At 41.8% G+C, this 12953-nt stretch overlaps 1 protein-coding gene across 3 annotated transcripts in view; it reads left to right on the top strand.

Annotated features, from left to right (window-relative positions):
- The first annotated feature begins 90 nt into the window (after positions 1-90).
- The window catches only part of zgc:101569 (probable enoyl-CoA hydratase), a 51770-nt gene continuing 38907 nt past the window's right edge, over positions 91-12953 (top strand). For 2 of the 3 annotated variants that reach the window (XM_013270348.3, XM_003443529.5), the window contains exons 1-4: positions 91-447; positions 2279-2449; positions 6219-6316; positions 6929-7073. In XM_013270348.3, the coding sequence (XP_013125802.1) occupies positions 303-447; positions 2279-2449; positions 6219-6316; positions 6929-7073 (559 nt within the window). In that variant the 5' untranslated portion in view covers positions 91-302. The remainder of the gene's footprint in view (positions 448-2278; positions 2450-6218; positions 6317-6928; positions 7074-12953) is intronic. The other variant, XM_013270347.3, reaches the window with a different exon arrangement.

Genomic DNA, 12953 nt, shown 5'->3' with positions numbered 1-12953 from the left:
TGGCTTTGCAATGTAAACTGTGGATTTAAGGCTCAGTGTCTCCCTCTGCTGTGTGTTTCCGGTTTTTACCACTGCAATGCACCAAGCTTGTGTGCGTCCCAGAACCCTTTGCATTTGTTTTTGTTTCAGTCGGGAAGTTAAAAGAGTTGCTCCCTGATAGCAGAGTTCAATCGAAGTAAGCCAGCTTCGTCAAATACAGCTGAAGTTATATTTTTGCTTTGAGATATTTTTCACTGAACTTTGCCATTTTTTGTTTTTAGTAGTTTTTATTTAGACCTCGTTTTTTCGTGCGAGTGTTAGCAATGGCGCTAAAACATTTGCGGACACTGACACCACTTTTAAGGTTTAATTGTCAGAGTAAAACATTTGGAAGAGACTCTATAAAGACGATTTTAGTTCCAGTAAAATCCTACAGCGCTCAGCATGGAGGCGAAGACACGGGAAGAGGTGAGAGGAAAGTGCAATAACATGATATGAACGCTAGGGGGCAGCAGAGGCTACTAGTAAGGTGAAACGAGCTAATGAACGTTTGAACAGCTGTGATTTAATTTTGGGGTATTTTTCAGTATTTATTTTATAGTCCTTGTTCACAGCAGATGTTATTTATTTTTTAGGTCCTAAGAGGAAAAACTAATAATAATAAATTTGAGCTTTTTTAAAAAATTTATATTTTCCTTCCATGAAGCCAGACTTTATCATTTTAAATTGCTCTTGAGCAATCGGCCTTCAGACTTCATGAAGTTATTTTAGATAGCTGTGATTGCTTAAACACATAAGTCTATGAGAAAACAGCTTCAGATAACAATTGGTGACATCACAACGGTTACAGCCATTTTTAAAACTGGCTGTGAAGCATTCAAGCATAAAAATTGCACCTTACTGTAATTTCTTTACTGTAATCTATGACAAATGCCAAATACAACACAGTTTAATGTGCACAAAATAGCATTTTTGCACGAGCAAGGTGATTCCAGAAGTGTTATTAATAAACTTGTCATATTTCAGCATAATGCAATCAAATTTTGTTGTCCTTAACATCTGAAAAAACTTAACAAGTGGAGGATAAAAGAATAAGTCGCAGGCTGAACAAATCAGCAAATGAACAGTATCTGAAAGTCATGCTCTTAAGAAATGAGGAATAAAATCTAGCAAAGACCCAACACAGGGCCCGGACTTTTAGTTGTTCCATCTACTGTTCACCAAAACCTCATCAGAAATGGTCTCAGTTGGAGAGTGGCTGTCAAGAAGGCACTCTTAAGGAAGGGAAACAGCGAGGAAGTATTGAAGTATTCCACATTACACAAGTACTGGACTGAAAATCAGTGAGGACAGGTCTGATGGAGTGTGAATCCAAATTTAAACTTGGAGGCTCTGTTGACTCTGTCATGGTTTGTGGCAATCCACCATACCATTCGGAAAACATTTGATTGGCAACAATTTCACGTTTGATCTGTTTCAGTTTCAGTTTTTCAGGGACAATGAGCAAAATACAATAATCCCATTAAAGGAAAATGACTTTCAAACTGACTGTTTTTGCCTTATATACTGTATTTCCACTCATTTGGATGTATTTCAATAAATTGCTCCACGTAGTTCTTATCTTCCTTAAAAAAAAAAAGGAAGAAGAAGAAAAATGAGGGCTCAAGACTTTTGCACAGTACTGTAAATATTAGAGGTTAGTTATGTTTTTGCAAACCCACAAGTTAAAAACCAATCCCAAACAGTTACAGTGCAAAGTTGAATCGTTTTCCCTGCTGGCTTCCCGAGCACACACAACACCGCACCGCTTAAAAAGCTTCTTTTCCCTTGAAATCACTCTGGTAGTGTATGAGTGTAAAATGCGGTGTGAGACAAATTGTCTTTGTGCCTCACTTCACCAGGCTTTGTCATCCTCAGAATAGCCTGTGAGGTGAACACATCCAGTAGCTTCTCTCCTGGCTCTTCTCCCCTGGATGTAGTTTCCTCTGGGTGTGGTTGACGCTCGGTTTCCCGGGATGAACCTAAACAATGTCAGGTTGACTGCCTGCTGCAAGCTAAGGCCACAATCACTGGCACACACACACTGACCCAAAGTGCTCACCTCAGCCCAGATGATATCTTTCAGAGCCTCGTTCACTGTCATTATTTTATCAACTCTGTCCACATAAGACAATTTACGTCCCATCTCCATCCCGCCTAGTGTGAAGTTAAAGCTTAACGTCTCTGGGTAAGCCTCTTTCTAAGTGTTGTGGCCCGCACTGGTTTCTCCCTGTGCATCTTTCTCGTTCTCTGTCATTAGCTGCAGGTCAGACTGTGGTCTCGGAGAGAAGGGGATCCGTGGTTACTGTGGCAATAAACCGGCCCGAGGTGCGTAATGCGGTGAACCAGGAGACAGCGAGGCGTCTGCTGGAGGAGCTGAAGGCCTTTGACAGTGACCCAGGTTTGAACGTGGCTATCCTGCATGGGAAAGGTAAGATGGCTCTAAGGGATAGTCGTGCGGGGAAGGTTGGGGCTTAAATTGAGGCAGATATTTGCAGAAGCGTTACAGAGTCTTCTTAAGAGATTTTGTTAGTAGTAATCCTCCTAAGTGTCGCCCAGATTCTCATCCTCTTATTTATCTGTAATTAATACTTAAGCATGTAAGGCTTAGAGCTGATCGTGAATATTAAGGTATATCTCTGTGAGCATTATGCCTTAAAATGGGCTGATTTTCAAGCCAGGCAATAATTTTGGTTGAAGGGAAAAAGTCTGTGGCACCAGTGTCTGAGTGAGTAACCAACAAACTTTTAACTGGAAAAAGAGAGGAAAAAAAAGTCTTAACATCTTAACGTGATACAAATATGAGCATCACTTCATTCTCTGTGTTTTATTTATACCTTGTCTCATGTATTAGTTAAAAATGGAAACTTGGCTTCCTGCTCACAGAGAGCACGATTGTTTCATTCTTCATTCATTCACTCTAACAGAAATATGCTGCATATAAAGTGTGCTTAAGAACATATTTATAATTCTACAGTACTTTAATGTACCTTAGAGTGTAATTATTCAAGAATGAGTCGTAACATGTTTTTTTAATAAAAAAAATAGTACCCTCAGGTTTAAAGGCCACCATTAAAGAAACACTGCCTGGAAAGAAATGCACATCTTTGTTAACTTGCTGAGAATCAGATAATGAGACTGACACTACACTCAGTGTCTGTACAGGTAATTCTCCTCAATCGCCGGGATTGTGAGTGCTTGATGTGACATGTGCATCAAAGCAATGGAGAAAAACTGCAAAGTTACAGCCATCAGTCTGTTAGCTTAGCATTAAGAGTGCAAAGAGTAAAACTGGCTCGTGTCAGCAGATGCTGAGGTTCGTAGTGCACAGCGGTGTTTCTGCACAGTCAATCACTACAAACCTCCAAACTTCATGTGGCCATCACCATCTAACATTCACACTCCAATGAATGTGTCGGGAGCAACCTTGCAAATCAGAGAGGGAGTCCATATCCGGCCACAGTCTAATGCAGTTATAGGATATAATAGGATACTCACTAAAAATGGATGTAACTTCTTTTCATCCCTCCTTAGCCCTTAATTTCTTCCTTACTTCCATCCTCAGCATTCATCCCACCTTCCCTCACATCCGCTTTTCCCAGCTTTTGCTACTTTGGTTGCTTAGATCTCAACCAAACGGTGAGATGACTAGGCAAGAGTGCACTCAGTAACAACACACACACACACACGCCCACACTTGTAAGGTAGCCTGCACTATGTCAGCCGCAGATCCAAAATCATGCCACAGCTCCTAATGCTTCTAAAAATAATCATATCCCACACACTCCTTCCTTTGGTGGAAATAATGTCTTCAGTCTGGATCAACCTGTCTGCTCCGGCCTCAGAACGTACACTCCAGAGGCCGGAGCATCTCCAGATGACGGCTGCTGATGGCGCTGTGAAATCAAAACAGTGTGTGTAACAGAGTAATTAGCTATTATTAAACTGGTTAGCAATTAGCAGCACAGTAGGTAAAAGGTAAAAGTAGCTTTTACATCTGTAATCTGATTTTAATCATCGAGCCACGGTTTCCTGTCAGCGGGCTGTCCCGTATTCCTGCTCCAGTATAACTTGACGACTGACCTTCAGTGATGATTAGCAGTGCGTCTGTGCTGCGAAATGACAAGCGGGGAGTTTCTAGTTTCAACGTAGTGGTTCTGCAAACATAAGGAATCCATTTTGTTCAAATTAGCGCCGACACAGCTCTCATTCTTCAGTGTCCGAATGTGTGTTTTTAAACTTATGAAATTAAGAGTAATTGCTTTCAGCGGGTTTTGAATATGCTCGGACATATTTGGAGTGTTTGAGATTCGGATTTCTGTGGGCGTTTGTGGTTCAGGTACAATCTAGATGTCAGCCCAGCTGTGTCACTGTAAGAGCTGAACAGATGGAAAGACACTTTTAATGTTTTTTAATTTTGCAGTAGCTCCAGAGAGTGAGACAGAGGAAGGAGGCAAGGCTGGTTATTATGGGTTGGTCACAGTATTAACTAGTTGCTCATTCAAATGCTGCATGAAACTTTGTGCATGACGCATCAGCACCACAGCAGGTGAAGTACAGGTGTTTGCACATCAGCAGGTCTTATCACCTGACTGTCAGTAAGCCGTTCACAATATTTTCTACAGCTGTCCTTTCTCACATGTTGTAAGGAAACGGTTTGATTCAGGCATTTTAACACTACTGGAAGTTCTCCATGTGTTTTAGGTGAGAGAGCTGCCTGAACATGGGCAGATCGAGGTGTGGTTAATGCACCATTAGCTTTTTTTAGTAAATAGTTTGCAGTTAAAGATCGGCTGATTTGCACTCTCACATGGGCTTCTTTCGGGTGCGTTCTAGAGAAACTGTCAGCGGACCAGGATGTGCAACACCAGCAACACAAAGCTCAGCGAGCTCGGTGAAATTCAGCCATTGATAATCATTTTATTTTTATTTCTGCTGCGATATGTCAAAATGCCATGTTGAAACCGAAAAAATAGCTTCATAAAAATGTAAGCGCACAATTATATAGTGATTTCTAACATATTTGGCTTGGAGTCACTAAAAAAGAGTTAGCGTGCCAGATTATGGAGCCAACATAATGGAGTAAGGCTCTTGTGTTTAGAGGGTGGTGGTTGTTTTTAGGTTGGTATTTTTCATTTTTGTGCCATTTATAGTTGTTTGTTTTTTTAAAGTGAGGTGGCTGCTGCATTTCTTTAGCCCAGTTTTATTTGTCAGGATGGAAAGTTTGGCTGTGATGGCCTGAAGAGAAGAGTTGAAATTAAGGAGAAATGCTCGTGTGCTCTCGGGCTGAGATGTTAGTGTATAATACGATATCAGCTGTGACATCCTCAGGGATTTCATTTGTTTGCCTTGATCAGGTTAGCCATTGATGAGTTTTTGTGTGTTTTGTTTTAGTTAAATTCTTAATAAATAAATAAGTAAATAGGGAAAAAAAGCTGATGAACCCTTGTCCACGTACTTTTGGATCCTACACTTTCTACTTCTTATCTCTGTGAAACGTAATCTTTTTGTAACTCCTGTGGAAACAAATGAAAAACTGTTACAATTCTTGTAACGTTGCTGAACATCTGCAGATTCCTTTCTTCAGTAACAAACCTGAAGGTTTCCTTGTGCTCCGTCTGTCGCTTCTGCTCATTTCCTCTTACAAGGACAAAGGAGATAAGGGTGCTCCTTCACAAAGCTGCTCCCATAAACAGGGTGACACACTGTGTTTCCGTAATTGCCTTGCGCTGACCCACAGCTGCAATCAAAAGCTCCCAGTCGATGGGTGTTGCTTCCGCATGCATTCATTAAAATCGTTTTCATTACTGTTACATTACAGAGGGAGGAGGATTTTATGAGTCCCTGCCCGAAACTGTGACACAGTGTTTGTAGGCCTCTCGGGCAATGTTGTAATTACCACATGAATCCAACAGGAAGGGGCTGTGGTTGCAATATGTTACTCTTCTGTTAATGAGAATATGATGTGTGTGCATTTGCATGTGTGCGAGAACACGCGCGATCTGTGCCTATGCATCGGATTCTGCTTCTTTAGGGGGGAAGAGAAGCATTTGTGTGCCAGCCAGCCCAAAGCAAGCTGTGCTGTCCAAATTGTAGCCCTCAGACTCCAGCTCAACTTGTTGTTTTTTTCATCCTCGTCATTTTCCCTTCCTCTCTGACTTTCCAGCTGCCATACTTTGTAATTTTGCGGTCTCTTCCAGGAGGGAATTTCTGCGCTGGTTATGATCTGAAAGAGCTGGCCAATCACGCAGGCCCCTCCAAATTGGAGCAAGATGTCACTAAGGGTCCTGGTCCAATGGTGAGTGGTGAGGGTTAGATGTATATTTCCTTATGATGTTAAAGGGTTTGAATAGAATGTATATAAAAATAGATTTAGGGGCTCATGTTGAATCATGGAAATACCTCGGTAACTACAGATGCATAAGCAGAAAGCACTGGCTTCTCGTACAGTCGTGCCACTCGACGAAAGGACGAATCATAACACAAATGATGTACTGTAAGCCAGGAAAAGTGCAGGTCTGTAAGGTCTGTGAGGATCGCATGCAAAGGCTTTGGGATTGAGTGGACCTCCTGTGCAGAAAATTACAGCCTTATATCTCGTGCACAATACAAAGTGCTTCATTTGTTCAGCTACGGCCAGAACTTGGATCATATTTCAGCCCTTTGTTTGACAGTTTGAGAAATGAATTGGCAAATGAAATCTGGAACGTTTTCAGTAGATAAACCCAAAAAAGCATGAAGTGGATAGTGAAAACATACATACATAAATATACACAGACAACAATTTACACAATTAGTTCTGGGAATATTTGTTCCTTGTTGAGTGTGTGTTGATTGTAGTCATTTGGCTTTGCCTACGGTGTAAGTGTGCGTGTATGTTTGCATTCACTAATCCAGCTGTTTCCTCCAGGGCCCGTCCCGTTTACAGCTGTCAAAGCCGCTGATAGCAGCAGTGAGTGGTTTCGCCGTGGCTGGAGGGTTGGAGCTGGCTCTGCTGGCAGATCTGAGAGTGGTGGAGGAGAGCGCCGTCATGGGAGTGTTCTGCCGCAGGTTTGGTACGTCTAACACCCCACGCTGCTATTATCTCTTCTACTGCTTCAGTTACTACTGTACTGTGCTCTATGGTCTGTCAACAAACTGGTGACTCTCACCACTGCTGCTTTGTCTAGACAAAAAATAACTAGATACTAAAATGTTCACCCTTTTAGCAGAGCCCTGCCCACAATCTATACATTGAGATACCACGATGGCAGGTACTGCACCTAATAATAGGAATGGGGGAAGATTTTTTGGTGCCAGAATCTTTCCGGTCCTGTTTCGAGTGGTTCTGACCAATTATAGCTGAGCAGGCTTTGATTGCATGCAGGTAGATAGTCAATTTGTTGAAAATGGATTCTCGAAACCATTATCTATGGTCTGAAGAAGAACGGGCCCACAAATCCAGAGGTCTGGATGTTTGTTGGTTATGCCACACCTAGAGCTGGGCGATAAAACGATAACGATATGTATTGCGAAATAACTTTTTCTCGATAGAAAAATTAAACTATTGCGATAGGCCTCATCTCTCTTGTTCTCTTAAAAATAAAGAAAAAAGAACAGCCAATCAAAATTAAGTAGCGCAGAGCCGAACCAATCACAGCCGCAGCGTCACGTCACGTGACTTGTTACGTGCAGCACAAGCGCCAAGGCGCACATGTGTATTTGTTTTTGCAGCCGTGCAGCCCGGGTAATGAAGGAAATGAGTTTGCCGACTAGAGAAAAATCAACCGAGAGCGTGAGCGAAGGTTACCGAAGAAAAAACAGATGATGGTTCCAATGCCGGAGAGCTTGTTGAACGGAAGGGCCACAGAAGTTCCGTAGTGTGAAGGTATTTCGGCTATTTCAAGTCTGACAAAAAACAGAGTAGCGCGCACTGTAAATTGTGCCGAAAGCAAGTCTGGAAATACAATAAAGCGGTGCATGCTCAATCTCTGACTGAAAGCGCTAATTCGTCATTCGGCTTTTGTCAGACTAAAGTAACTGTTAAAACTGTTTGAAAAGCTAAGCTATACAACAAGGAGAGATTGAGAATTTCCTTTTAGTTCTCAGTTTATTTGATATTGACAAAAGTTAGTCAATTTTGTCTGTTCTTCTGTAAAACGACCTAAGATTTATTTTTAGAATTAATATTTTGTTTCTAAGTGGAATTGACAATTTAGTCTGTTTTGTTTGTTCTATTTTGAAACTTAAACACTTTAGCGGCTGCCTTTTGTGTAGTTTGCAATATTTGCCTTTATTTATCTGAAACTGAAGTCTCATGTTCCTTAAGTACATCTACCCTGTTGAACTTATTATGGGAAATAAATATTTTAATTAAAACAAGCTGCTAATTATTTCACATTTTACTTGTGAGCAATGGCACATTTAAATCTTACAAATATAGTTATTTGGCTTATATCGTGATATATATCGTTATCGCCTGAAATGAAAAAAACATATCGTGATATGAAAAAATCTTATATCGCCCAGCTCTAGCCACACCCCCAAAATACTTGCCAATGTCCTAGAAGTCGGAAAATGTGGAGTGCCCACTCCAGGTCAGGGACTAATTGCTGCCCCAATTGGAGGAGTTAAAGTATCTCGGGATCTTGTTCACAAGTGAGGGAGGAGGGGAGCAGGAAATTGACAGATACAACTAAGTGTAAATGCAAAGCTATCGATTTACCACTCGATCTATGTCCCTAACCTCACCTATGGTCACAAGCTCTGGGTAGTGACCAAAAGAATGAGTTTGTGGATACAAGTGGCAGAAATAAGTGCTCTCTGAAGGTTGGCTGGCCTCAACCTTTGAGATAAGGGGAAGAGTTCAGTCATTTGAGGGGGACTCGGAGTAGAGCTGCTACTCCTCCTGACTGTGATGATCATGATGCCTCCTGGGTAAAATGTTATGGACATGTCCTACTTGGAGGAGGCCTTTGGGTAGACCCAGGACATACTGGAGGAATGAAATTTTTTGGATGGCCTGGGAATGCCTCACTAAGCCCCAGATAGATAAGGTGGAAGAGGTGGCTGGGGAGAGGGAGGTCTGGGTTTCTCTTCTTAGGATGCTGCCCCTCTAACACAGTCCTGGGTAAGGGGAAGAGGATGGATGGATGGATGGATGGCTGGATGGATGGGTGTCCCCAGAGTCATTAGACAATAGCCAAAGCGTTTCAGGTTATCCAGTGAGCACTTATTGCTACTCTGCTAGTAGTGCTACTTCTGTTTGTGTGCTTTTTGTACACAACAAGCCTAATATTAGACATATTACTGACTTTAATATTACTAGTATTCATACTAAAATATATAATGATCAAAAGAAGCGCTGCAGCTGGCTGTACTTAATGTGCTGCCACTCATGGTAGCAGTGCTATCTCTATTAAACGCTTTACCAAAGTCATAGTTGTAATGACATTAGCAGCCATGCTTTTTCTCAGTTAATCCTGCTGCTGTTAATAATACCAATCCAAGGCTGTCAGTAGTAACACAAGAACCAGGGGGACCTATTTTTTGGCAGGCCATCTCTTTTCCCCCCCTTCTTTTCTGTTTTTTGTTCTACCTTCTGTGTGCGTGTGTGTGTGTGTGTGTGTTTGCTCAGCTAATTATATCTGCCCGTGAAAGTGTCCTTGTGTTTTTCTTTGCATCCAAACATACATCACTCGTGTCCTAATGCCAGGAAGTCGACACTGTTTCTATTTTTCAACTCTGTTACTCTGTCCTCTGTTATCACCGAGCCTCCTCTTGTTTGTGTGCGAGGACGGAGGCAGCGCGATAACACCAGTGACCGTGACCTTTTGGCATCACGGCCAGAGTCTGCTGGGCAGTCTTGATAAGTCGAAGAGGAAGCAGCCAACTGCCAGGTTTCCACTGCAGGGCCAAAACAGGGCTTACATATTATTTATGTCACACAATTTCCTCATAAACAACATTTTCCCTTTTTGGCGTCTAGTAGCTTACAGGCAACGTTTGCATGCTGAGTCAACTCTACTTTTAAAAGACCAAGCAGTACTTTAGAGCATCTGTTGTAAACACTTTAGGCTAATCCTGATCCCATTGCTGGCTTCACTCGGTAAAATGGCTCGTGTTGGAGCATCGCAGCTTCTCTCATAGAGCTGTCACTCCTCTGACCGTGCTGCCGGACGGCTTAAAATCCAACCATAGTGTTTATAAATACAGCTGTTGTACTATAATTTACTGGGAGTACTAGATTTAGAGTGTAAACATGCATGGTTTATTATCTAAGCCTGTAATTTAACAGGGGAGCATCCTGGCAGTGCCCTCATCTGCTGACCGACTGTGCAGTGCATCACAGAGAGTAGTGCCATGTCCTCAGTGTAGGGAACACTCGGCTCTACTTGCTGTGTGTTTTTTATATGTATTTTTTTGGTTTTAGAGCCATTTTACTGTCATTATTGTTTCATTTCTGTGTCAAATGACTCTTGGATTTGTTTAAAATAATTTTTTATACCCATTGAAATAAGTCATGTTGTGACAAAATAATTTTTTTCTTTACATGATAATTAAATAAAAAAATATAAATATGTAGTCTTCCATGTTAGTAGATATGGGAGGGACAAGTGGTGTCCGGTGACACCTACCAATTTGTTTAATAGCAGCGTTACCTAGTAAACTAAAAAGAAATCGCCAATAGCTGCCAGCAGAACAAAGGCACTGTCCTCTTCGTGTTTTGGTTGCCCAGTCAGACCTTCAGCGTGGTAAATGTTCTACCCAGCTGCAGACAGAAGGCAACAGTCAAAGCAAGGCTCATGGCGAGCCTGCACTACCATAGACTGTCATTATTCTGCGGCCTTCTACACTCCTTCTAGTTAATGTCTTCTCACGTTACTCAATGTTGGAGTCTGTGCAGCTGCTTGTGCCTAACATTTTGTCAAGATTTGTTGTCATGCAAACTATTTATTAGTGTTACACCGGGCTAAATGATGAGCAGAGCAACAGTACAAGTGTCCCGGTGATGTGTTTAACCCACATATCGAAGGCCGCTGCATCCATCTAGGTTTGAGTTCTAAATGCTGGAAGAAGCAAAATGGCAGAAAAACACTCAATGAAAAATTTGCTCCTTCACTAGCAGGAGATGTTAGCTGACCCGGTGCATGGGGAAGTTCTCCCACCCAGCGTATATACTCGTACTGAATGGAGTCAGCTGGACTGGCCCCATGGGAGACAGGTTTGCACCTGAGCAATACCACACAGCATCCATCCAACCATCCACTGGATCCATAGTTTAGTTGTTTATGCATTCACAAGATATCCCAGGTTCAATTGCAGGAGGGTACACAAATAATTTTGGGATTGCATCAGGAAGGGCATCTGGCATAAAAAGAAAATATGGAGCGACCCTCTTTGGTGACCCCTGTGAGTAAGGCAGCAGTTGAAAGTAGCTAATTTCATTTTCTAATTTTTGAAAAGAAAAACATTGGAAAGATGCAAAAGTTGTCATTTCAACAGTGGGTTCAGTTTGTCTCTGAAAACAAACTTTCTTAAACGTTTTAAACGCTTCTCGGCCTCCATCTGCGCTCTTCCATCATCTCAGAACTATGTTTGGGAGGCAGAAATGAGCATTACTGCGGTGTCGACACATTAAGTTACACATTTCCTCCCAGTAATTAATTCTGAGCCTCATATTTGATTGCCACATATTTTGTTTGTCAACACATTAGCGTCGTTTCCTCCAGCTTAGCCGAAACCGCTGTGGTTTTTCATTCAGATGTTCGTTTAGCAGAAGAGTGGTTTTACTGTGGCTTCATCAGTTTTATACTCACTTTCTGCATAGCTTAGGCCTCGCTACCAACATTTCCTCTTCCTTAAACTTGTAGGTGGTGTTTTGTCTTTTTTTTCTTAAATGAACCTGTGGGTGAAGGAACATTAGATCCAATGAGGCTTGACGAAAAGCCGCTTTTTAGGAGTTCAGTTTTTAACAAAAAAAATAGAGGCTTAACATTAAAGTTTAAAAACCTTCTAATGCTAACGCTAAACAATTAAAAACCAAACTTCCCAAGCCTTTCACATCAAAAGTACTGCTGTTCTGCTGGGCGCACTGTTTATTTAAAGATCCTGCGTTTCTTAGTGATTATTTCCTTTTAATGGTCGAATTCTGTAACCGTTTTTTGGGCCAGGCACAGATGGCAGCAGCCGGAGGGAATCCCTGGTGGCTTTGGAGATGAAAAACCCTCAGAGGCTCGCTGCGCTGCTCTGATGTGGGCCAGTGGTTACCGCAAGGATCTGACAGTTTTCTGGCATGTGATTGGCTGCCAAAACCTGTGGCTTCCTGTCTGGGGCACCTCTGCCCCGCCAAGGAGGAAATGAGAAGGAGGAGATGGTTGCGTCACAGGAATCTGGTGTTGGTGTCTGCTGCTCTTTGAATTTTCAGCCCTGAATGAAAAACCATGCCACTTACCTAATTCCCTCATGTTATTTTGGTTCCTTAAACCAAAGGAACATAACAAAGGGGAAAAAAAGAAAGAGTTGGAGTAGGAAATGGAAAATAAAAATACTTGTCTTAGTCTTTGTGTCTAACTAACTTGGGACCCCTCCTACACATACACCAATTTATTTTAAGCCCTGTGTGTTCCTGGATGGGTAAGGCGTATTCTAATTAAGAAATGAAGAAGCCAATAATTGAGGGACACAGTGCAAGATTTATTTTTTAAAGTGAAGCTCTAGATTTAATGAGGCTTGACAAAATGCATTATCACAATAGTTAATAGTTTAACTCTATACCCCCTGAAAGCCTCCTAGGAGTAATCACTGAAGCTCTTATCTTATATATTTCAGGCCTGCTTATAGAACAAAATGACTGAGCTTGCATCAGAAGATGGTGAGGGTGGAAAAACCTGGAAACTATTCTAATAGTCAGCCAATAAAATCTTTATTGATATAAACTGATGTGCCAGTGGAGG

Source organism: Oreochromis niloticus, linkage group LG9, assembly GCF_001858045.2.
Source record: "Oreochromis niloticus isolate F11D_XX linkage group LG9, O_niloticus_UMD_NMBU, whole genome shotgun sequence".
NCBI classification, from domain to species: Eukaryota; Metazoa; Chordata; class Actinopteri; order Cichliformes; family Cichlidae; genus Oreochromis; species Oreochromis niloticus.
This window is presented reverse-complemented; position numbering and strand designations above follow the sequence as displayed.